This window comes from Oxyura jamaicensis, chromosome 4, assembly GCF_011077185.1.
Source record: "Oxyura jamaicensis isolate SHBP4307 breed ruddy duck chromosome 4, BPBGC_Ojam_1.0, whole genome shotgun sequence".
Lineage (NCBI taxonomy): Eukaryota > Metazoa > Chordata > Aves > Anseriformes > Anatidae > Oxyura > Oxyura jamaicensis.
In genome coordinates this window covers 23,734,469-23,759,396 of record NC_048896.1, presented here as the reverse complement: position 1 = coordinate 23,759,396, position 24,928 = coordinate 23,734,469, and the positions used below count along the sequence as shown (strand labels likewise).

Below are 24,928 nucleotides of genomic sequence, written 5' to 3'. Positions count from 1 at the left end.
ATAGAGAACCAGTCCTGAAGAAAGACTGGACCAGCTGTACAAATTGTGGACAGGTGTAGGTGATGGTTCCATAATTAAAGCAGGAGAGTTACAAATCAGCTTCTCCTGCTTAAAGCCAAAGACTATGTGGAAAGTTATGTGGCTGTTATAGCTAGATACCCTGAAGGGACTGTTCTCAATAATACCACAGATGCTACCCTCATGAAAGAAATGCTGCAAAGACATTTTTGGACTGAATCCCTGTGCTTTACAGTTGATAAAATACATGCTGAGACCGTTGCCGTAAGTGTTGATGTCTTCAGCCCTAGCTATGGCAATAAAAACATTTTCTGAAAATGTAGAGAAATACGCTTTTCATAATAGATATTACTAGAGATAATCAGTGGATTATCTGTAATTCCTGTCATTGCCACTCTTATTTGGATTTCTTTCTGATGCCTTGAGCAAAGCATCATGATAAGCATCTATAGAATTGATAGTGCTTGCATCAAGCAAGTGCAATAATGAAGCCTGAAAGCATCTAACAATTACTATGATAAGCAACAGCTGCATGCAGGGGAAGGCTCGGTGAAGTAGCAATATTCCCTTTTTTGTGGTGGTGGTGGTGGTGGTTTTTTTGTTTGTTTGTTTGTTGTTTTTGGTAGTGTGTATCAGAGTTCATTTGAGATGTGTGTGCTTCTGGTTATTTAATCAAAGACAATAGAGAGAGCTAGCATTGCAGAAAGCATTGTCAGGTTAATTAAGATCCAATGGTCACTGGTTCTTCTCGAAGGAACACTTATCAGGAACTCTCCACATTGTAGAGAATACAGGTAAGTGAAGAAAAACAAAATATAGATAAACAGTTCTGACTTGGTGTTGAAGCTGAAACTAATGCTAGTAGTATCATTTAGTCATATTAGCTAATTTAATCATAGGTTACAGCCACGTTAAGTTTCTATAAAACATTGTTTAATATTCATCTAAAGTATTCTAAACGTTTTTAAATTAATGGATATTCTTGCCTTTTGTGACATTTTTATTTAGCATATTATTTTCAATATTCACTTTTTAATATTCTTTATTAATAGCAAGTCTTCCTTTGCTGCTTTGTCTTAACTATACTGTTCATTTCAGATCTCTGCTACTTATGTAATTCTGAAATTCAGATCACTGTTATCTATGTAATTCTGAAATTCAATTCTGTACATTAAAATGCCCTTAGGGAATCTTTTATCCTTAAGCTTTAGACTTTGAAAAGTTACATCATATAAATCACAGTGAAATAAAAACTTGTGATGGAAATATTACTTCCACATAGGCCTTTGCTGAATATCTGAAAGGTGCCACAAAAATGGAACCCAGAACCTACTCGTATGCTGGAGAGTTCACATTTTTCAGAACTTTAATGTAAGATTTCCCAGAGGTTTAGTTGAACATAATGAACTAGGTTTAATTTGGTTATTTTTCATTTTAGATTGAGTATAGCATTTGATTTTGTGTGACTATATGTCAGCATATAAATTGACATGTTTCCTGTCATGCATCAAGTGACGAGGGGTTGACACTTACTTTCTTCAGTCATAGACATCTCAGGAACTGGAATTCTGCTAAAAGAATTACGTATGTCCAGGTTATCAGACCCTGACTACAACATGATTTATTTTCTATCAGCTAGTGAGTCTAAAATAAATGCAATTCAAATTCTTATAGAGCCACTGTGGGATATAACATGGAAATGTCTGAATATGCCTTATTTATATATTTTTTCCTGTAATATTTTCAACCTTTTCCTGGACTTAATTGCTAGTATCCTTCAAGTTCTAACACTTTAAGGTAAAAAGGCATGAGAAACACACTCTTGTTTCACTGTGACAGAATATCATGGTTTACACCTTTATACAAACAGGAACCGAAAGATTGCTTTCCAATATTAAAATAATATGATGGACTGTTAGATTTCTGTTGGATTTAACCTTAATGTCAAAAATTCATTCAGTAACTGATATGCCTACACAGCAAAAATATGATGGTTTGCAAGGAATGATGTACACTCACTCTACACTTACTGTTTTGTCTTCAGATTTTAAGATTTGCATTGGTTTCCTACATTTGCCCAAATTAAAGTTTTCTGGGTGCTTTGCAGCTCAGTAATACACAATTTCACTTGCTGTGTCACAAGCTTAATGACTATGGAGTGAGCTTTTGGCACTTTACAAATGTACTTGGAGAAAGCTTGTTGTCTTGTTTCGTTTTTAGTTGAGACGTTTATACTTAAAGTCCATTCAAAGTACTGTTGGATAATTCAATCAATTCGAGAAAAGTTGCATCTTTTATCTGCAATTTGAATATCAGCTTTTGCTTTATCACTAAGTTTTTCTATGCATGACTGAGTTTTGCCATAATAAAAATTTCATGGTGCGTTATATGAGGAAGTAAAACAGGGAGGTTATTTCTGTCTGGAGGTTATAGCAATGATTGCTATGCATCTTTACCAGTGCATGCAGCTCTCCAGAGTGCTGCATATGATTCTCATTCTATTACTATACCTATCAGCTTTGCAGCATCATGAAGCTGGATGATATCTGTGACCAAAAACAGGTCAGAAACCCAAAGAGCACTTTTGATTTATGGTAGGAATGTGTGATAAAGTTGATAGGGAAGCAGACTAGCAAAAGCATTGCCATAGTGTTGCAGTTTTCCAGACTTTATTAGAATTTTAAGGAATTCAAAATATCAGAAGAAAAACTTCAGACTGAAATCAAACTGAGCAGAAACCTTTGGTTATTCCACTTCAGAAAAGTAAGTAACAAGAAGTGGAGAAACTGGAGAAGATGATGTAGAACATGTTTTCACTGGAACAGGATGACCAGAGAAATTGTGCATGCCCCATCCCTTAAAGTGTTCCAGGTTAGAGTGGATGGCCTTGGGCAACCTGACCTAGTGGGCAGCACCCCTTCCCATGACAGGGGGTTGGAACTAGACAATCCTTAAGAGTCCTTTCCAATGCAAGCCACTCTATCATTCTATGTGTAGGGCAGTTTTAAGAAAGAACTGACTTAAAGGTAAGGAATCTTTGTCTTTTATAATATAGTGAGGTTCTGTAAGGTTTTGATTGCGTTTAACTTAGTATGTCATGGAAATTTGCCCATCTTGCATATTCAACTTGAATATCTGAACCTAAAGGCTGACCAAAGGCAGAAAAATTAGATCTTTTGAGGTGACAGCTGCCTTTAGCATATAAGAAAGCTGACATGGAAACAGGGCAGAGATCAGGAACTGAAGTAATGTCCTTTGATGAACAAAAATTAACTACAAAGTATGTTTCTTTAACATTGTCAATACCTAAACATGTGATATTTCCTTTGGTATCAACTAGGCTCTGTTTTATTTTTTCCCAAACTATTTGCTTGTGTTTTGTTTACATGCCATCCATAGCTTTACATTTCTTTGGTGAGTCAAGTGAGGTCTTTGTCCTTCTTTGATTTGGAAAACTAGACAGAATTTGTATTTTGCTGAAAATACTACATCAACATTTGAGGGAACACTTATGAAATAGGTTTTAATATAAAATCTACAATCTACTACTCATTTTCCTAGTGCATTATAGTTTTTAAAAAAAAAAAAAAAAAAAAAAAAAAAAACATTTATGTTCTCCTCTTTCATCAATGATTATTATATATATATTCAGACTTGCCATAGGAGAATGAAGTGAAATGACTTAATAGTTGTCTTGAGTACTTTTCCAACACCCGCCCTCCTCCCCCCCCCCCCAAATCTGCACGATCAGAGTTCAAAACAAAACAAAGCAAAACTGATTTTCAATAAAATTTAGCCATACCTGGAGTGTTCCCTTAGAGCACAAATCCAAAGGTTAATTATGATTTTGCAATCACTTTCTCAGTTCTGAGTGTAATTAGGGATTAGTGACTCCCAGATCAGAAAGGACAAAAAGGCATGAATGAAGACCATACAATTAAATTTAGAATTTTATTTTGGGAATGCAAAAATACAGAAAATTCATAAACTATCTAAAGTATCTAATCTAATTGGGTCATACCTATATGAATTCTGCTCATCTTGGAATTGTCTGGGAATACATCCTGGCTTGTATCAGAAATAGTGTGACCAGCAGGGCTAGGGAGGTGATCGTCCCCCTGTACTCGGCTCTGGTGAGGCCGTACCTCGAGTACTGTGTTCAGTTTTGGGCCCCTCGCTACAAGAAGGACATCGAGGTGCTTGAGCGGGTCCAAAGAAGGGCGACAAAGCTGGTGAGGGGCCTGGAGAACAAGTCCTACGAGGAGCGGCTGAAGGAGCTGGGCTTATTCAGCCTGGAGAAGAGGAGGCTCAGGGGCGACCTTATCGCTCTCTACAGATACCTTAAAGGAGGCTGTAGAGAGGTGGGGGTTGGCCTGTTCTCCCACGTGCCTGGTGACAGGACGAGGGGGAATGGGCTAAAGTTGCGCCAGGGGAGTTTTAGGTCAGATGTTAGGAAGAGCTTCTTTACTGAAAGGGTTGTGAGGCATTGGAACAGGCTGCCCAGGGAGGTGGTGGAGTCACCATCCCTGGAAGTCTTCAAAAGACGTTTAGATGTAGAGCTTAGGGATATGGTTTAGTGGGGACTGTTAGTGTTAGGTTAGAGGTTGGACTCGATGATCTTGAGGTCTCTTCCAGCCCAGAAATTCTGTGATTCTGTGAATTACTTGGACAATATCTTATTTTCACTTGTTTGAGGTACTGATCTTTTTAGTACCTTACTCTTCTGAAACTTTGGAAAAATTGTTAAGAATATTCTTGAGAATATTCTTGGAAATATTGAATATCAGTAAATAAGAATGTTGGGAGTATTCTTGGAAATAATTGATTTTAAGTACTCAATATCTCAGAAAATGTTGGCATTTGTAGGTTTGGTCTTTTCAAAGCCTTCCTTACTGAAGTTCCTTCATGTTTGTTTAATGCTAATGATTAAGTTAGTGTTAGCAAGTTTGGCTCTGGGTTTCCTAGCCTTATCTGTCTATTTTCTTACTCCCTGGAGTTTTTTATTTCACTTTGTTTACCACTTCCGCATTTGCAAGGAAGGGAGATAAGAAACATGCTGCTGTTCATTTTCTGGATTCTGGACAACTGGTAAACAGCTAAGGTATGATCTCTCCAGCCCCTCACAGATACTTTGCTCTGTTTTCTTCTTGACTGACACTGTGTCTTTCATATTCTCCTTCTAAAGTCTTGCAGTAAATTCTAATTTGAATAGAATAGTTTCAGTTGGAAGGCGACTCTGAAGACTCCAGACTACTTGCTCCAAGGCAGTCTTGCTTTTTACCCCTGATCTGCCTGAGCTGCAGTCCTCCATGTAGCTCATCCTGGATATTATCTCTAAGCATGTGGAGGAAAAGAAGGTGATAAGGAGTAGTAGGCATGGTTTCACCAAAGAGAAATCATCTTTAACCAGTCTGTTAACCTTCTGGGTCATGACAGGCTGGGTAGATGAGGGGAAGAGCAGTGGATGTTATCTACATTGATTTCAACCAAGGCTTTTGACACTCTATCCCATAACATCCTCATAGAGCTCAAGAAGTGTGGGTTAGATGAGTGGACAGTGAGGTAGATGAGAGCTGGCTGAACTCAGAGGGTTGTGATCAATAGCACAGTCTAGTTGGAGGGTTGGAGGCTGTAGCTAGTGGTGTTCCCCAGAAGTCAGTACTGGGTCAAGTCATGTTCATCAGTGACCTGGATGAACATATAGAGTGTACCCTTCAGCAAGTTAGCTGATGATACAAAACTGGTAGGACTGACTGTTACACCAAAAGGCTGTGCTGCCATTCAGAGAGACCTGTACAGGCTGGAGAGATGGGCAGAGAGGAACCTCATGAAGTTCAGCAAAGGCAAGTGGGTCCTGCACCTATGGTGGAATAACCTCATGCCCCAGCCATTGGTATGCATGAGGAATACTTACAAAATCATCTTGCAGACAGTATGACTTGTTCCACTTGAAGATTTTTATTGGCTTTGCAACATACGTAAGACCCCATGTAGTTGGGCAACAGAGACCTGTTTTTAGTTTTCTTTTTCTTTTGCATTCTTATTAACTTAGCATCAGGAAATAATACTAGGTGAAGAAGAACTTCTTCAAGGATGTTCCTTCAAGTTGCTCACAACTTTTACAGTGTATGCATAAAAGTATATTCTAAATATGTAGCATAAATCTGTTCCCAATATTCATAACACTGACCTCAACTCATTTAGCAGCACCACATTTCTTTATTGCATGTAATATAATATGTTCTCTATATTCACCTCTATAAGCAAAGATATCATATACAGTTGTATAATTGCCAGCAATGGAAGCAATAGGTATTTGCCCTGTTTTTATGTGTGGTGTTTTTTTGTTGTTGTTGGGTGTTATATAGAGCTTATTTCATTAAGTAAATACATGAAATTATTTACTAATATACTAATATGTTTTTTATACTTTATCAGCCTAGGAAATCATAGGAAGAAAGTAACTAAACATATTCATAGGCTTGTCTATCTTCAGAACAAATCTTTAGCCACAGTATTTGGGGAGCTTAATTATCCGTTTTTTTTTCTTTTTATTTTTTTCCCTGGGTGTTTATATATTCATCAAAGTATTGGTTTAAATTTCCAATTTATAGGAAAAAAAAGAAAAAAAAGTGTGATGACAAACTTCTAACTGCATACCAATATCTGAATGTAAAGTATTTTGTGGATTATCAAGTCCATTACACAGCAAGCTGAAGTTCACGTCAAAAGAACTAGTGACCAGATCTAGTGACCCAGAGCTACAATTATCCAGCATTTTTATGCTATAGATATCTGTTAATTTGCATTAATATAGCTGACACTCATGTCACTTTATAACCATCTTGCAGATCTGTAATTCCACTGATTTTAGTTAAGTCTTCTCTGAGATGCTAACTCCTCTGAGTTGACTACCTTTGAATACACTGAACATTTCTTTCTCTAGGCTTTTCATGTGAAAACAGACGTGCAGGTAAATGCTGTAGATAACAGAAAATAAAAATAAATAAATAAATAAAAAAGACTGCTTAAATTGATAGGAGTTTTTATACTAGTTTTATTTGGTCCAGAATTTAAGCTTACAGCTATATATTTTTCATCCAGGAACTAAGGAATATAGAGTTAAATTCTTGACTTCTTCATTTTTATTTTATTTTTAAATAAGGAAAGGAGAAGGAAGAACACTTCATTCACCTAATTTTTCATTATCCTGTCCTTGAGAATTTGATACCTGAGGTCTTTACAATTAGAGCCTGAGCACAAGAAATCTGAGAGGCAGCTTGAGAATCATGTTAAGTATTTTCCAAAGGTGAAAGGAAAGAAGATTTTAGGTCACACAGTGAGTATGGTTTGGAAGTGTATGTTACCAAACCCTTAGCTGAGAAAGCAAAAATATGTTTGGGAGTACCTTACTAAAGGTGAGATTATTCTGAGAAGCGTCTTCTTCAAGTACTGAAGAGTGAAAAGTGAAAAGGGCTCCTTAAAAATATATGTTGGCCATGCAGCTTTCTGTCAGGGCAGCTGACTTTGCCAGAGCAGCAGTTGTTTGGACTAATGATCTTCAAAGGACCATACAGAAAGTGGAAATCAAATCAAGTGTTGAGAAAAAGGTCCTAAGCAGCTGCTCTTGTTGCCAAAAGCTCCCTTGATTGCATCACATGCTTAGCTCAAACCAGTCACACAGAACACAGTATCTCACTGATAATTACAGCTCTTTATCTAGAAAGATGGGCAAGTCAAGTAGTGATGTTCATCTGCCAGATTCCATGATGCAGATCTAATTAGGACATGAGAGTGGTCATAGGGTCCATTGAGAGATGAAGTACACCTGAACTCTTAGAAATTAGCTCAGAAAAATGTCAGACTTTCCAGGGAGCTAAGTACTATTTAAGGGTAATATTCATTGTGAAAACATCTGGGAAGAGTGTTTTTTTTGCAGAGCAAATCCCTAGATTCAAAAGAAAGGATTACATGAGTAGAAGTTTTAAGTGCAAACCTAATGCATCACCCAATTAAAAATAAATCTTTTTATATGGCTCCTTAACTCCTTTCTCCCATTTCTTAAAAACCTTTCAAGAACAGGAAGAACTGCTTTGTCAAGTACACACTCACAAAAGAAGTCCATCTAACCTAATATGTTCAATCCAGGGATGACCAACAATAGATACCTAAGGAAGAGTCTAAGAACAAAAGGATTATATAATAATCCTCATAAATATTTTCCTAACCTCCAGTCATTTCTAGCTAAGGCTCAACTAAACCCAACTGTTTCTGTCATGTGTCTTACTGCTATTGGATAAACTTTTCTTACATCAGTCGTTTGATAGCCTTTCCTGCAGGTTTTGTGGGATGTGGAGAAGTTGCAGCCCCCCCTACCTATTCTGGAATACATATAACTGAGCTGAAACAAAACTACTGCAAATCAGGATTGAAGAATTTTTAGTATAGCACTATGTCCAAGTAAACAGGTCTAAGTGAAAACTAGAAAAAAAAAATAGATGTCTCAAAAAAAGATCTTAGAAAGCAGTCATCTTCAAAAAAAAAAAAAAAAAAACTAACAACAACAACAAAAAACTAACAAAACAAAAAACAGAAGAAAGCAAATGGTGTGTTATTGTGGTGGTTTTACCATGCTAGGCAGTTGAACACCACAACCGCTCTCACACTCCCCTTCCTCAGATGAGGAGGGGAAGAAGTAAAGGAAAGAACAACTCACGGGTTGAGATAAGGATGATTTAATTAAAGAGGGAAAAAATATATATATATATATATATATATATATAATTAAGGAAATATTGTTATTAATATTTCCTATATATAATATATAGGAAATATATATATATATAAAAATATATATATATATAATATATAATATATATATATATATAATAATTTCCTATATATAATTAAGGAAATATTGTTATTAATTAAACAATTCAACTAAAGGGAAAAAAAGGAAAGGGGAAGAGGGAGGGGGAAAGGGAATAACTAAACAAAACAAGTAAAGGCTATGTGGAAGTGCAGAGGAAAGAAATTACTCTCTACTTCCCACAAATGAGCAATGCTTGACCATGTCCTTGAAGCAGGGCCTCAACGCATGTAGCCGGCGTTCGGGAGGAGGACAGACGTTTTCGCAACGAGAGCCCACCCCTCCCCTCTTCTGCCTTTTTCCACCTTTTATCGCTGAGTGTGACACCATATGGTATGGAATATCCCTTTGGTTGGTTTAGGTCAGCTGTCCTGGTGATGTTTCTTTCTCACTTTTTGCCCACCCCCTAGGAGGGTCAGAGAGAGTCCTGATGCTGTGCCAGTACTTCTCAGCAGCAGACACAACACCGGTGTGATACCACTGCTGTTCTAGCTACAAGTGCAGAGCGCAGCACAGTATGGGCTGCTGCAGGGAAAGTTAACATCCCAGCCAGACCCAGTGCAGTTATATGACCTCCTCAACTAGTGCTCCCCATCTTTGCTTTTTAAGAATATTGGTAACAATACTTGTTACCATAACAGAGATGCATGGCATATTCAGAAAAGTTTTAGCAAATGCAATCCATATAATACAGGTTGTACAGATTAATATAACTTTGTAGAATAGCATTTATTAGGTTGTTAGAAAAGTATCCATAATCAATATATGGAAAAAGATAATGAAACAGGTTTGTGTTAGGGTTTGTTGAATTTTTAACTTTGTAATAGCCTCAGGAAATAAAGTCTAGTTTATGTAAATTAAGTTCAACTCTGATTTCTAAAGTAGGGATTCTATGCACTAAAGATTTAGGCTTAAAAATAGTATTTTTGTTATTCTTTTATACAAAACTTTAATTTGAAAAATACTTTACAAAATTATATTAAAAAAATCTATTGTATTTGATACAACTCCCCTCTCAGCATGCATGTTTATATTTAGCTCTAACGTAATTCTACCTCATTTTTTTTCTCTCATTTATTGTCTTATACATGTTTCCCAGGATAGTCCACTGGTCTTACAGTCTGACAGAAATGTAACAGTGAATGCAAGAAATCACATGGGACAGTTAACTGGACAACTGACAGTAGGTGAGTGTTCTTTATTGACTGTTACGTGTATCAGTTTAGATTTATGAATAGTTTAATTAATATAAAAAATAAAGCACTGAAAAATCAAATTCTCATCACTGTACTCCAAAAAAAAAAAAAAAAAAAAAAAAAAAAGACACAGTGGATCATAAAAGCATAATTCAGAAGTAGCTGAAGGCAGAGAAAATAGGAAATGCCCCAAGTAGTTAAAACGTAGCTTAATGGAAAAAAGATTACTTTTGAGACAGCTGTAACAAAACAAACAAACAAAAATAATCTGCAAAACATGTTTCAACAACAATTTCAGAGGGAAAATAGCCATCATTTTCTTACAAGTTCTGTCAGTCTTCCATTACTTCAGTGGGAATTAGTTTGTTCCCATTACTCTTGTAAATCAGCATATATTAAAAACCAGTTGGAGTAACAGAATGTAAAAAACAAGCAAACAAACTCAAATACTTCTGTAGTCACCACAAACTTTAAATTGATATTGATTGTACTGCCTGTCATTTGTTAAAAGGTGTCTGATATTTTGCAAAATATTGCCAAATCAACATTCCAAATGAAGTAGAGAGAAAAAAAAAAAAAAACAAAAAAAAAACTCTTCACCTCTACGCTCTTTGCCTTGATTCTTCTTTTTGTGTATTTGTTCCCTGTGTTTATTACTTCTAACACGTTATCAACACTTTTTATCATGAATCATATTTAGTGTGTTAGTGAATATGTATTACTAATGAAGTAATATTTTGTTTATATTTCCGTCAGTATATAAACTCTGTTTATCCACTCTTTTTCCTAATGTGCTAAGGATATACTGACAAAATAGTTTTAAATTAAACTAGTTGTATTGACACTGAGATTTCATACTGACTGGAGACTGTGGCTTCAAGTTGTAAAAAATCTTTGGCAGTGCATAGAGTGACACACCGTCTGCACTGATTTTCCTGAATGAGCACATCAAATCTGTGCGCGAAGGTAACCAGAATTGCTAGCAGATACAGATGAGGAAGATTAAGCAAACACCTGTTCCAGCCATATTGCTCTTGCCCATGTGTGTATGGAACACAGTTCTGTTTCATCTAGTAGCTGTAATGTTAAAACCTTCCAATTCAGCTGCTAATTGTTAAAAAGGTGAGTTGCCTATGGTAGACATTCACATTGGCTGAGATATATAAGATACTCTTACAGCTGGCACCATTCTTGCTAAGTAAATCTAACACTGAAAACGTGTGTGTATCTAGACTGGCCTACTTAAGGTGTTGTACTAGAAGCTAATATAAAAACAGAAAGGCCTGAAGAAAATGTGTTCTTATGTTACAGTCATTAGAATGAATATCTGTAAGCTTCTTAGTGAGTTTGTAGCTGGTGCAGTGTCTGCAGAGCGGGAGTTTGATAAATTGTAATATTGTGTTTATGTTCTTCCTTATCTTCCTGTTTTTTTTTTTTTCCTATATAATGCCTATATGGCCTTTACTTATATTCATATAAAAATACTTATTTCTTTTATGTCAGTTCTTCATGGAATATTGAAAGTATATTAAAATATATCTTATGTTGATATTTATAATTTAATATTGCCTAGTCTAGGCACTCAGAGTACAATCAGTGAAAGCCTGAACATTCTACTATCGGAAATCAAAGAAATTAATGGGCAGTTAAATTCAAAATGTGTTGTTCTTACATTCCCTTCCAAAAATATCTGTTGTGTAAGTAGACTAGAGACAGACAAAATCTTGATTTTTTTTGTGTAGGTAAAAGCATAAAAGTATATGCTGAGGGAAGGGGAGGGGACTTGTCTATAACAGGTTTGCTGACATCAGAAAGTATGTTAAAATGTTCTGGAAAGTCCCTGCCTTCTTCAGAACTGCTCTTTGTCCCTCCACTGATGCTGCATGTTGAATCAGCTCTTTGTGTGAAAGGGGTGAAAATAAACAGCAGCGGAAGCAGCAGGGAGAAATATTTCAGTGCTATCAAACAAAATAACAACAACAACAAAAAGAATCTACAACTTTGAAATGTTGCTGTGTTAATTTCATATAAAAAGGTGGAGAAATAATAAAAAATGCAAATTTATTATTTATGGTAGGATCATTCTGAAAGGACGCCTATGCATTCAGGTGGATAACAATGCACCTCCTATACATGTGATGTCATTGACATTTTATATGTATTTCAACTGATATAAGTGATGTTACAAAGCAGTAAGTAGCTTAGTCTCTTGTGTTTGAGGTTAAAATTGCTGGTCATGTCAACTTTTAGGAAAATGAAAAATGTCTGTTGTATTTGGAATTGGGTGATGGAAATTAAGTGATTGTAAAGCCTGGGCTGGGGTGGGAGCAGTGAAGAAGGAGAGGAAGTCACCACTATAGCAATGCTTTCAGTTGGGATCTACACAGACTTGAGTTAGAAATGCAGTTTTGTCTTCAGGTCTTGTTGTGACTTATGGTCAGGAAACTGCCAAGTTTTCATGTGGATCTCCAAAAGGACTCCACAGCCATCAATTTTTAGACATGCCATTAAATACCAACAGAGCAGATGTAGTACAGAGAGGAAGGATATCTCCAGAATAAAGATTTAAAGATGATCATTCATTGATCTGTGTATCTAAGATACGGAGAAATAATCAGACCTCCCAACCTTTCTTTAGGAAAACCTTCTGCATTATGCATTCTGCTAGGTTACTTTGACAACCTTTTCACTCTGTTCAATCAATGTTTGCATAGTTTAAAGCAATATGGAAAAACATCTACTTATTCTCTGCCTGTCTTAGAAATGCAAAATAGTTATTCACATCAAACCAGTAATCTTATATCTCCATAATGTCTGCACAAATCTTCTTCCTGTCTTTCAGTGAAGGACATAAGGCTGACAAGTGCTAAAGGGATAAAAAATAAATATGGCTGACAGGAGACGTTTGAAGCCCACACGTGTACTCACTGTAGCTTCATCTTTGGATTTGATTATTACTCTGTCAACTTTTTTCATTTTTTTTTGAAAACATTTTTTTCTGCAATAATTTCTTCTGACATGTATTTCTACTATTGCTTTACTGTCTTCTATTCATAAAGATCCCTGGGGATATCTGAAACCTTTTTAGAGTATGATGAACAGATAAACGAGCTCAACATTTTTGCTAAGCTTTGGCCCCTTTAAGATAGAATCATAACTCCCATGAGCTTCAGAGCTGTGCAAGTCAGTTTTAGAAAGCTCCTGATCCAGTAGCTCTATTTATTGAGATTTCTACATCCACACAAATTGTGAAAAAGTATTTGATTACCAATAAAAGTTATATCACACTTTTTTAGTTACATTTTTGAAATAACAGGTGGACGTATAATTTTAAATAACCAGCACTGGTAATGATCGATAACAGTACTAAAAGATAAATCTTTTCAAAAAAATTGTCAAAGTTGATGACACTTTCCATCCAGGTACCATAGAATTTGTGTTGTATATTCAAGATTTCTTTTTGCTTAAAATGTCCTTGCTTGCTTGCTCTGTTCCACATGGCATATTGGGCAGAAATTATTGGGCATTGAAAACAACAGGTGTGTAACCTTGTGGGTGTAGAAATAGTCCTTTTCGTCATCCTTATCTAAAGGCCAAGTAACCTGTGCCTTTATCTTACCTATTTCTTACCAGGTAGTACATCCCACTACCCCTTCATTTTCAGTGTTTGAAATAACTCATTATCTGAGTATTGCCTGTGATATTCCCTTTGCAAACACCTCAATCCATTTGATCGTAGTTGTCTCTTGTCATCAAAGAAGATCTGAAACAAGAGAAAACATCTCAAGTATCTTGCTTTTAGAATTGCCTGTGGCAGAGCTTATCTGACTATAATAAGGCATGTGCGCAATTGGTTCTAAATCTTAGGTGTTTATTGTCAGACCTTTACTTATTTATTATGAACTTGAACTAAGTGTCTATTAAGGCAGTTGAAGTAATAACGTGCTTAAGCAACAGTGGAAGGGGAATACTGCTTTTTTTTTAATCTTGCTTGCATAGCTGGGAGCCTCAAATACAGGGTCTCCTCAGCTAAGCATTGCAACAACAAAGTAGGCACACAATGGTTCTACACATACACCCTTTTTCACAGTAGAAAATGGAAATAAAAGGTCTCAACTCCTCTCTTTCTTATCTATGTAGTTGTTTTTATATCAGTGATGGTAGAGTGCTGGGGAGAGAAGGAGTGATGTTGTTTTTCAACCCCTCATTGGCTGTATCTACCTCTCAACTGGGCAAATAGGGATCAGAATTTATTTGTGAAAAACATGTAAAACCAAGTCTTTCTGCTTTCTCCTAAATGGAAGTTTGCCTACCTGTTGTCCCAAAACAAAAATTAATTTTCAAAAATCTAAAATACCTTAAACTTTCCACTGGTAATATTTTCACATTCAAAACAAATGTTCTGGTAACCACTGTTGTGCAGTAGGATTATGTATTAAAATGTATTGCAAAAACAAAATTGGCAAAATGAGTTATCCATTTCTCAGGATTCTCTTAATTTATATGCCTTAACTAAAATAGACTGGAAAAAATATTTTGGTCTTTAAAACTATTTTAAAAGGTGGAAATTGGGTTTGTAGCCAACTTTTTGCAGTGATGTACAAACAAGAGTATTTGATGCTGAACTTCAGACTGAATATGTAATAGTTTAAAGTCTTCATTTTGGAGATTGTATCATTACTCAGGCTCTTCTCTTTGTAGTTGCAAAGGTTTTTAACTTTTAATTTTATTATCTCTCCCTTTTCTAATCCAAGAAAATGAACACAAAATCCATAATTCCTGCACTGAATTATTTGCATTGCTTACAATTGTTCAGTTATTTTTGCACTGTAAATTGAATTTTCTGTTGAAAGTTACTGTCTAGTGTCTTCCCTTGTTTTACCTGTTGATTCAGAGAATATTTAGGGAATTTACACAGCATAATATTATTAACTTTAAATGTATAAATTCTAAAGTATAGTGTTTCTTTACAAAGTAAGAGCCGGTATAGAATGTATAGTATTTATATTCCTATACTTTCTAAATGTAGGAATTTTCAGGAGGAGAAAATATAATTCATCTACTATTTTTAGAGGTAAATGTGAGATAACTTGTTTTTTTTAATATAAGTTAGCTACCTTATACTTACTGCCGAGTTAAAGGACCTCTTTCAGCTGAGGGAATTACTGCAGAAGGTAGGAAAAGCATTGACAGAGAGGCCATATGGCCTTAAGTCTTCTCCTGGCACAGCATGCGAGAAGAGCCAGGAGCTAGTCAAAAACTGAGCCATGTTGCTCATAACAGTGGAAATGTCCAGCTGGAATCCAACTCTCATTCCTTCTCATAATTTACAGGGCAATGTGACGTTGTCTCTGTTTCTGTCTGTCTAATCCCTGGAAAAGTCTTATTACAAGCCATCTGGGCTATAACAAGTTTTGCAATAGTAACTCACATAAAATATGTTCAGATATACTCTTAATGACTTTGGCTAAGCTATTATAAAAATATACTCGCATTGATTAATTATCTTGAAGTGTGGTATTAGGAAAATAAGAAGCTCTGAAAACTGGTAAAAACTTCAAGCTCTTTGCCAGCACTTTGATTGGTTTGCCAAAGTAGCCTTTTAAAAATTAACATGCTATTTATTTGAAATTCATCCATATTCTGCATTTATCTGTTTAAGTCATCTTGCAATAATATGAAGCCTCTTGACTTGTTTGTTTTGATTCAGCATCAAAAGGCAGTAAGAGTTAATGGACTAGTAAAAAAAAAAAAAAAAAAGGCAACAGTTGCAAACAACTCTTTTCATGTTTTAATTTCTATTTGAATTGTAAGTTAGTTACATCATTCTCTGCATTAATCTACTCATGTAAATTTGACATTCAGCATTGGTGAACTTAGGCTTTTGTGACTAGACCTTGCATTAACTGATTGGAAAATAATTCTTTTTAATACATACATTACATAATTAAGTCAGAAAAATATTAAATACACAATATCATCAGCTATTCATAGTCTACTTTGTGCCTGATTAACAAGATCTCTTTGAAAATGAGGTATTTTACATGTTATTTTACAATTCTTTTAGTCATTTAGGTAAATTTTCAATTTCTAAGTAATATCTTTTATGTCATTGTGATTTTTTTTGCTATATTACATGTGCTTACAAAACACTATATTGCTGTATAATATTTGAAAACCCTATGGCTTGAAATTTATCTTACATCTCCCTTATGAATTGCCTGTTAAAAACCATGCTATCAAAAATAGTAAGCTATTTCTCTGTCACTCATTAGGGCCAAATAGTAATCTTTCTGGTAGGTATGGCCATAAATTAACTTAAAATATCGTTCCTGAAATACAAGAGCATACAGTGTCAGTGGATATGTCAAGAATTCAAAGTTTCCCTATGAACACAAATGCAAGCAGGAGTAAGATAATAATTAAATTCTGTGCAATTTCTGCTTGGCTATTTCAGGGTTGAAAGTGTGTGTTCATTATTGGTTCAAAACAGCTATAGCAAAGAAGGTCTACTCTATTGATATAAGATCCCTTGCTTTAACTTTTTTTTCCCCTTTTTTAACTAGCAGATTCTATAAAATCTTCAAGTCTAAAAACTAATTACTTTTGGTTTGTTTGTTTGTTTTTGTTAAATACTCAGGCTGTAAAACTTTGGGAACTAAAAGTTTTCCCCATTCAAGTTTTGATCCAACTTTTCGTCTTTTCTTTTTCTTTCCCTCTGATCTCAGGAAGTCTCTTTCTTCCTAGGATACAACGTACAGCTTGTGTTAGTTTGTATCTGAAGTTGTATTGATCAAATGTGTAGAACATCTTTTGCTATCTGTAACTGACAAAAAAAAAAGAAAAAGAAAAACACGCATTGTACTTTTACACTAGTCTGGTACTTCTCTATATAATATTTGTAGCATAGACAAAATAAATGCAGGTTATCTCCTCTCTCTTTTTCTAAGCTTATTCATCATCTGTGTTCAGAAATTTGAGGTCAAATAGCTGTTTTTCAATGTATTTTTCTTTCAGTAATCTAGATTTGATATGAAAAGGACAAGCACATGTAGGAAAAGATGCCTTCCCAAAGTTGAGATAAGTTCCTAAAGTTTGGGCTTCAGAAAGCCTTCAAGTTGTATGCTGCTCCTGGGCTGGTTGCATTCCTTTTTTTCTTCTGCAGCTGTTTCAGTTTCTCATATATCTTGACTCATATATCTTGAAGGAAAACTTCAGGTCCCAGCAGCTGATGATCAGTGTGGGTACGGAGAGGGCTTGGCTGCACCGGAGAGGGCTGGCTGCACGCAGCTTTCCTGCAGGCTCACCTCTGCAAAAGCAGCAGTCATGGGCCTCTTTCTTTCCTCATCAGAGGGCAACAGTTGATCTTTTGCACCCACTGTCACTTTAGAGATGGTAGGAAAAGGATGAAAGGGAACAGTGAGTCAGTGATTTTCTAACAGTGGTGCTAGAGGGGAAGCAAGAGCGTGAAGGCTGTCCAGTGCACTAGGTGTGAGCCCTTAATATTTCATCCCAGACTTAACTCTAAGGCTTGCTTTGACTCTGGGGCATCTGTAGTGAGACTGGATATAAGCTGGTGTGGATTTCAATTATCAACAGTTACTTCAGCAATGCTGCATCAGTCCTCCACTCATCTTCCCTCTTTATAGGCTTTTATTTGTTGTGGCTTAACCCAGCAGGCAGCTCAGGCCCACACTACTTCTTGCTCACTCTGAGAGAATCAGAAATGTAAAAGTGCAAGAACTCATGGGCTGAGATAAGGACAGTTCACTAGGGAAAACAAAAACTCTGAATGCAAGCAAAGCAACACAAGGAATCCATTCACTGCTTCTCATCAGCAGGCAGGCATTCAGCCACTTCCAGGACAGCAGGGCTCATCACACGTAATGGTTTCCTGAGAAGACAAACACCATCAGTATAAACATCCTCCCCTTCCTCTTTACCCAAGCTGTTGTTGCTGAGCATTATGCCGTATGGCATGGAATATCTTTGGAGAGTCTGTCCTGGCTGTGTCCCCTCCGAGCTGCACCCCCAGTCTCTTAACTGGCAGGGCAGTACAAGAAGCTGAAAAGTCCATGGCTCCATGTAAGCACTGCTGTGCGACAACTAAAACAATTGTGTTATCACCACTTTTTCATTAAAAATCCAAAACACAGCATTATGTGAGCCTCTATGAAGAAAATTAACTTTATCCCAGACAAAACCATGACATTTTTTACCTGATTATATTTTAAATCCAAGTCTGAATACTTCCACTGTTTCCAGATATTTGGCACTGATAATCAGGAAAAATGATATTTTGTCTCAGTTCTCACATATCTAATCCTCAGTATTAAAAAGAAAACAAAAATAAAAACAACAACAAAAAATTATGTATGATACCAGAGGATAGGCAACGCTAAGCAGGGGTTTGGTTTAATTGTAGAGGTAGAGTCTTTGAGGGAAAAGGTCATTAATGGTTTGCATGGTGGTACAGAAGTGCTACTGATTAAATATTAATCCATTGCCATCTGTCTTGCTGTTGTTACCCATGCACGGTTGGCCAACATAGACAGCATATCTACAGCCCAAATGTTCAAAGCAGGAAAAAGTGATTTCTTTTGTAGGAGAGAAATCCCAAAAGTCAAAGAAATAGACATTATTTGGAGGTATTTAAACAGGTTTTGAAGAATACAACATACATCCTCAAAAGATGGCACTAATTCTTTGTCCTTAGTTTTATTAATTGCTAAAGCTTCATTTAACTGCAAAAGCATGTGCTGTGCATGTGTCATGACATTCACAAGACTGCTGCTGTGTGCTAAGCATTATTAAATTACCTACAGCATCTGGCCCTTTAACAGGACATTAAGATTTTATTTTTACTTCCCCCCTCCTCCCCCCCCAATGTTCAGACATGTCATTAATATTAATATTGGTAATATTCTATTATTCTACTAGGAGTGACTTAGGTGAAGGACAAAAGAAGGAAAAATAAATGTGAAGCTTTTTTAAAACTTAACTGGAAAAACATTTTTTTAAAAGAAGAGAATAGTGAGATCTTTCTGATGCTCTCCTTTACTTCAGTGCTACAGAAAATACTTCAAAGAAGAAAGTAAATAGCATGGTGGTCTTGTTAAAGATGTTGAGGTAATAGCAAAGAGTTTTATCAAAAATGTGGGTGGGAATTAATTTCCTTAAAGACTTGGATTCTTTATTCAGCTATCTTTAAAAAGTCTGATTTTTAGCAATTGTCTTACTGAGTCAGTTATGGGAAAATAGCCTCAATTTCTCTGTTTGAAAGAGATTTATGCAAGTAGATAGTCAAGCTTGGAAATGTTTGTCTGGCCTTTCTGGTTTGTTTGTTCATGAAAATAATTTGTCCATACAAAATTACAAACCTATGAGATATAAAGTCCTAGTTTGTATTTATTAGATGCCTAGTATAAAAGAAAAAAAGAACAACTTATTTGCTAGAATTTGCTCTCAGCAACCTTTGGGCTATCACAAACTGCAAGTCGCTATTATGTTATAACTAGCATGTGTTTTTAAATCACTATTTTAATGCACTTATCATTTAGAATTTACAAATAAAATATTTTCATAATTAAATTTTATTTATTTATATCTAAAAATATCCAGTTCCAAAACCAACTTAAATATAACATTGAAAATTAAATATCACACTGGAAAATATCAGTTAATGTCCATGGCTAGATCATGCCTGTTTTGTTGTGCTTATATATAGATAATATGTTTATTTGCATTTTAATAATTTTGCTTCCATTCAGAACATTATGGAATTTCAAATTCTGTCTTATGCCAGTACTAGAGATTTTTAATTGTGCCATCTGTAGATGGGCAGAGGTATCTTGATGTAATGTCTCAGGCACATAAAGGGCTTTCAAATATATATTTTTGTTTGTTTGTTTGTTTTTAATTTCTATAATAAATCTATCTTTGAAAATATCTTCATTTTCCTTAGGTTATTCTTAGGGTGATAAATATTGCAGTTGCAGCTGAATGACAAACAGATGGCACTGAATGAATGATTGGCTGAATATTTTAAAATTTTTACTAGATTTCTTCCTGTAAGGAAAAGCGTTCCATAAATCTGAAATTAATTAGTGACATGGAATAGTTATCCCTTCTTGAAACACTAACATCATTTACAGATCAAAATACTGTGGAGTGAGCATTTAAAAAAATAAAATTAAATTAAGAACTACATTGCCCTTAAAATAAGTTATTCTAACTTTAGAGTCCCAAGACTTCATGGATTTCCATTTGTGAAGATTAGGACAGATGGTCTGTTTGGAGAAATTGTTCTGTTGCTCTTATCTCCCATGGGTTACCAAGGCACCTGGAGTCCAGTCAGTCACGGAAAGCTTCCTACCCCTTTTGCTTCTGGAAACGAGAAAATGATTTTGTGTTAGGGAAGAGGATGGAGGGTGGTTGTGAGAATGACCTGTCTTTTAAGAACCAAAGGGAAGTCTGCTAATCCTCTGTCTCTAATTTGGTCTTTCCTGGGTCTTTGTTTGCTTGTGTGAGTGTTTTAGGTTTTGTTTCTTTGTTGTAGAATTTGTATGTTGTATGAAGCCAGATGCTAACTTACCACATCTGTTTTTCTCTGTGGTGGAGTGATTCTACTTGGTTTCTCATATTACCAAAGCTTTTCCTTTCAGGAAGTCCCTGGAAAAAAAAAAGTCCAGTTATGCTTCAGGTTTTACCTCCGAGTTGATAGAACCATCTACATTTCCTTTTAGAGTGAGAATTCCTTCCTTCAAAATTATACATTCATTTGAGGAACTTCTGAGTTTCCGATGATGCTAAACTTGTTCCATTGTCATAAGATCCTAGTCTTATGACAGTCTTAGAAATCTATGAATATAGCCTATAGCCTTTCTAAGTGGTATATGTGAAAGGTAGACTACGTAGGAGTGATTCAAATCATAGATGAAGGCACAGAATTAAAGTGTAGCGGGGTAGGAATCTGAGGTAGATGTAAGGTAGATGTCTTCATCAGTGGATTGCATCTTCTGTGTGCTACAAGTCAGTAGTGAGCTCCATCAAGAACCTTAATCAAAAGAGACACTTTCAGAAACTAAAAGCCTAAATCTGCTTTTATCCTGCTTCTACAGTGTGCCTGGCCCTTGTCCAAGGGCAAGGAGACAGGTAATTTTCTAAAGTGATACTGTAAAAACTGGGGTGTATCCTGAGAGCTAGGCTGAGCCCTCATCACCACTATAGTGCATGGTGGATGCTAGTTGTTCTGATGTCTGCAAATTGCAGATCTTGTTTCATTCTTGTTTCTGCTATTTAATTTACATTTAGAATCCTTTTTAAAGTTATAATTCAGTGCATTGTAAATGATACCATACACTATTTCCTTGTCACAACAGGTTATGTCTAAAGTTCATTAAAAACTAGTAAAAGCACCTGAAAAAAAAAAAAATCCTTTTAATAAAATCCGAAGAAAAAAATGAAATAAAGAAATATTGAAAAATAACCTCTGTATAGTAAGTGTAAATCAAGTATACAAATAAAATTTTAAAATTAGCTTCTAATTTATGCTAACAAACTACAAAAAATGTTTAAAATACCTAAAAATAATAAAAAAAAAAGTATTAAGAGAATAAAAAAATTCTCTTAAAGAGAATAGTACCACTAAGTAAGATGAAAATTAAATACTTTTCTTTTAAAATTTTCACAAAGCAGGATACATAAGAGTTAGTGACAAAAAAAGGTCACAAGGTAAAAATTGAGAAGAGAAAAGGTAAAGAACCCTTAGGTGACGTGAGTATATTTCACTTCATTCAATATAAATTCCAGTGAAATTCACCTCAGAATGCTAAAACAGGCAAAGGTATTTGCATGATTAGCAATTATTTTAGAGGATGTGGTTGACAGGTAAGGTCTCAGAGGATATGAAGAAGTCAAACATCAGATCTGTTTTTAAGAAAAGAGAAAACCAAGGTTGTAGAGACTTAAAAATAAGTGATTTTCTATAGAATATCTGAAGTTAATTCTATATCTTAGCATCTTCAATAGAAAAATCAGACTAAAATTACCTAAAGAAAATACATTACTGGAAATAAAAATTTTCCAAGGACAAATTCAACATTCCTGTTTTGTCTTAGAGTTTGATCTATAAAATGAGGAAGTTTCATACTTCCTTTACTGTCTCATGCTTGCTCATGCTGTTAGATTTGAATGTGATCTTCATTAGCACAGCATGTAGTAATAATGTATCTCGTAATATGGTTTGTTCTGTCTTTTTTTAACACTCAGTCCTTTTCCATGGAATAAGCTGTGTGGTGGTTTTACCGTGCTAGGCAGTTGAACACCACAACCACTCTCTCACCCCCCCCTCCTCAGATGAGGAGGGGAAGATGTAAAGGAAAGAACAACTCACGGGTTGAGATAAGGATGATTTAATTAAAGAGAAATATATATATATATATATGTTATTAAGGAAATATTATTATTAATTAAACAGTTCAACTAAAGGGAAAAAAGGGAAAGGGGAAGAGGGAGAGGGGAAAGAGAGTAACTAAACAAAACAAGTAAAGGCTATGTGGAAGTGCAGAGGAAAGAAATTACTCTCTACTTCCCACAAATGAGCGATGCTTGACCACGTCCTTGAAGCAGGGCCTCAACGCACGCAGCCGGCGTTCGGGAGGAGGACAGACGTTTTCACAACGAGAGCCCACCCCTCCCCTCTTCTGCCTTTTTCCACCTTTTATTGCTGAGTGTGACATCATATGGTATGGAATATCCCTTTGGTTGGTTTAGGTCAGCTGTCCTGGTGATGTTTCTTTCTCACTTTTTGCCCACCCCCTAGGAGGGTCAGAGAGAGTCCTGATGCTGTGCCAGCACTTCTCAGCAGCAGACACAACACCGGTGTGATACCACTGCTGTTCACTGCTACAAGTGCAGAGTGCAGCACTGTATGGGCTGCTGCAGGGAAAGTTAACATCCCAGCCTGACCCAGTACAAGCTGTAAATAACATACTCCAGAGATTTAGCAGGCAACTTTTGGATTTTCATAAAACATGTAGTATCGAAGTATAACAGTAACCTTATAGCCCAATTCAGCTAATACAATGGAACCTTTCCCACTAATTTTGTACAAAAGTGTAATGTTTGGACTGCTCCAGTCTTCATTTCAGAAAGGTATATGTTCAGTTTTGTAAATCATTTCTATTCTGATAAAAAAACAGTTGTATCACAGAAAGTTACAGATTCCAGAGTTGAGTATAATGTTGAAAATTTGGACAATTCTCTTAAGATTTAATACTTCTCAGGTTTCATTCATCATGAGAAGGAAAAATTAATAAATGTTCTATTTCCATATACACTTTGGAGTACAACAAAATTATAATTAATTAATTTGCATGAGCTGAACATTTCAGCTTGTCAATAAAAGCGAAGATGATAAATAGAGTTGAGAAGAAGAAATAATCAAATGTAGTGTGGCTATTTGCTGATATCACTAAGAAAGACTCCTGTACAATGGAGGAGAGCATATGTAGAAAATATAATGCAATAAACAATAATAATGTAATAAAAAATAGCACATTGGGTTTTATTTTGTTATTGTATTGATATTTAAATGTATTTAATAACTTAATTTTAAATTCCATAATTTCTATGTATTATTTAGTTTTAACATTTTTATAACTTTATATATATATTATGTGTACTGTTTATATAGGTTTATAAGGTATTTATAGTCATATGAGAGAAATCAGTTAGATAGGAAACTCACTAATCTACCCAAAAGTCTCTGTTTAACTATCAAGCTTATGTTTGAATATACTAAACTTGTTAAGGTTATAAATAGAGCAAAACATACATATTCCTGGCATATCTTCCTTAGACTTGCTTAGCCTTCTTTTCTAAGGACCTGCATAAGTTTATAAGATACTATAGCTACAGTTGCAACCTCTCAGCTCAGTCACAGGAGCAGATGAGGCAAGTGCTCTTAGCCATTACAGAAGAGGAAAAAATAAAAAAGAAAAGAAAAGAAAAAAACAACTCTTAACTTAAAGCTCAAGCAACCATAAAGAAGCACATCTTACTTTAATTAATCCATATAGTTGAAGAAAAACCTATGGACAGCTGTATCAGGTCATGCCATGAGGTTTAGCAATGTAGTTTCTGAAAATATCCAACCGAATATGACGTGATAAGGATAGTAGGGGGAGAAGCACGGGTTTGTTCTTGTGTAGATATGACCTCATATAGAAGTAGCACACAGATGCTGTCTGCTGCAACTTTTATATGACTTTCATACATAATTTCATACCTGCAGATCCAGCCCCAACGTGCACCAGAAAAGCAGGCTACAGGAAGGATTTTTTGCAAAGGTGACAATTTATATGTGTATTTTGATGAAGCTCATAGAAGGAAAATCTGGGAGGGCAGAATTTTCCTGTGAGCTTCCATTTGACTGAGTTCTAAACTTTATATTACTAAGCTTGTAGGGGTACCAATGGGTCTGCAAAACATGAAGAAGGAAGAGCCATGCTATCACCATGCTGTGGTTCTACTTAATATTCTTCATTTATATCTGTTTCTTACAAAAATGTGGGAAGCGGATTGTCCCTATACCAGTAGTTTAGGTTGACAAAAGGTGATATTCTTTATAGTCTGTCTCTAAAAAAGACAACCAGTGTGTGCGTGTTATTACTTCTGGCCTAGCACTTGTTCAAGTGTCCCTTGTCTGAGCAGGGGAAAACCTAAAAGTTCAACCTTTCATAAGAGCAATAGCCTTCTGACACCTCCATAGCAGGGCCAGGAACAACTGACAGTGTCATTTAGTTCTGTTTTTTTTTGAAGGGTCACTTTCACCCTTTTTTGA

At 35.5% G+C, this 24,928-nt stretch overlaps 1 protein-coding gene across 10 annotated transcripts in view; it reads left to right on the top strand.

Annotated features, from left to right (window-relative positions):
- Window positions 1-24,928, top strand: part of SGCZ (sarcoglycan zeta) — a 447,021-nt gene that overhangs the window by 360,472 nt on the left and 61,621 nt on the right. For all 10 annotated transcript variants that reach the window (XM_035323850.1, XM_035323848.1, XM_035323849.1 and 7 more), the window contains one exon: window positions 9,987-10,074. In XM_035323850.1, the coding sequence (XP_035179741.1) occupies window positions 9,987-10,074 (88 nt within the window). The remainder of the gene's footprint in view (window positions 1-9,986; window positions 10,075-24,928) is intronic.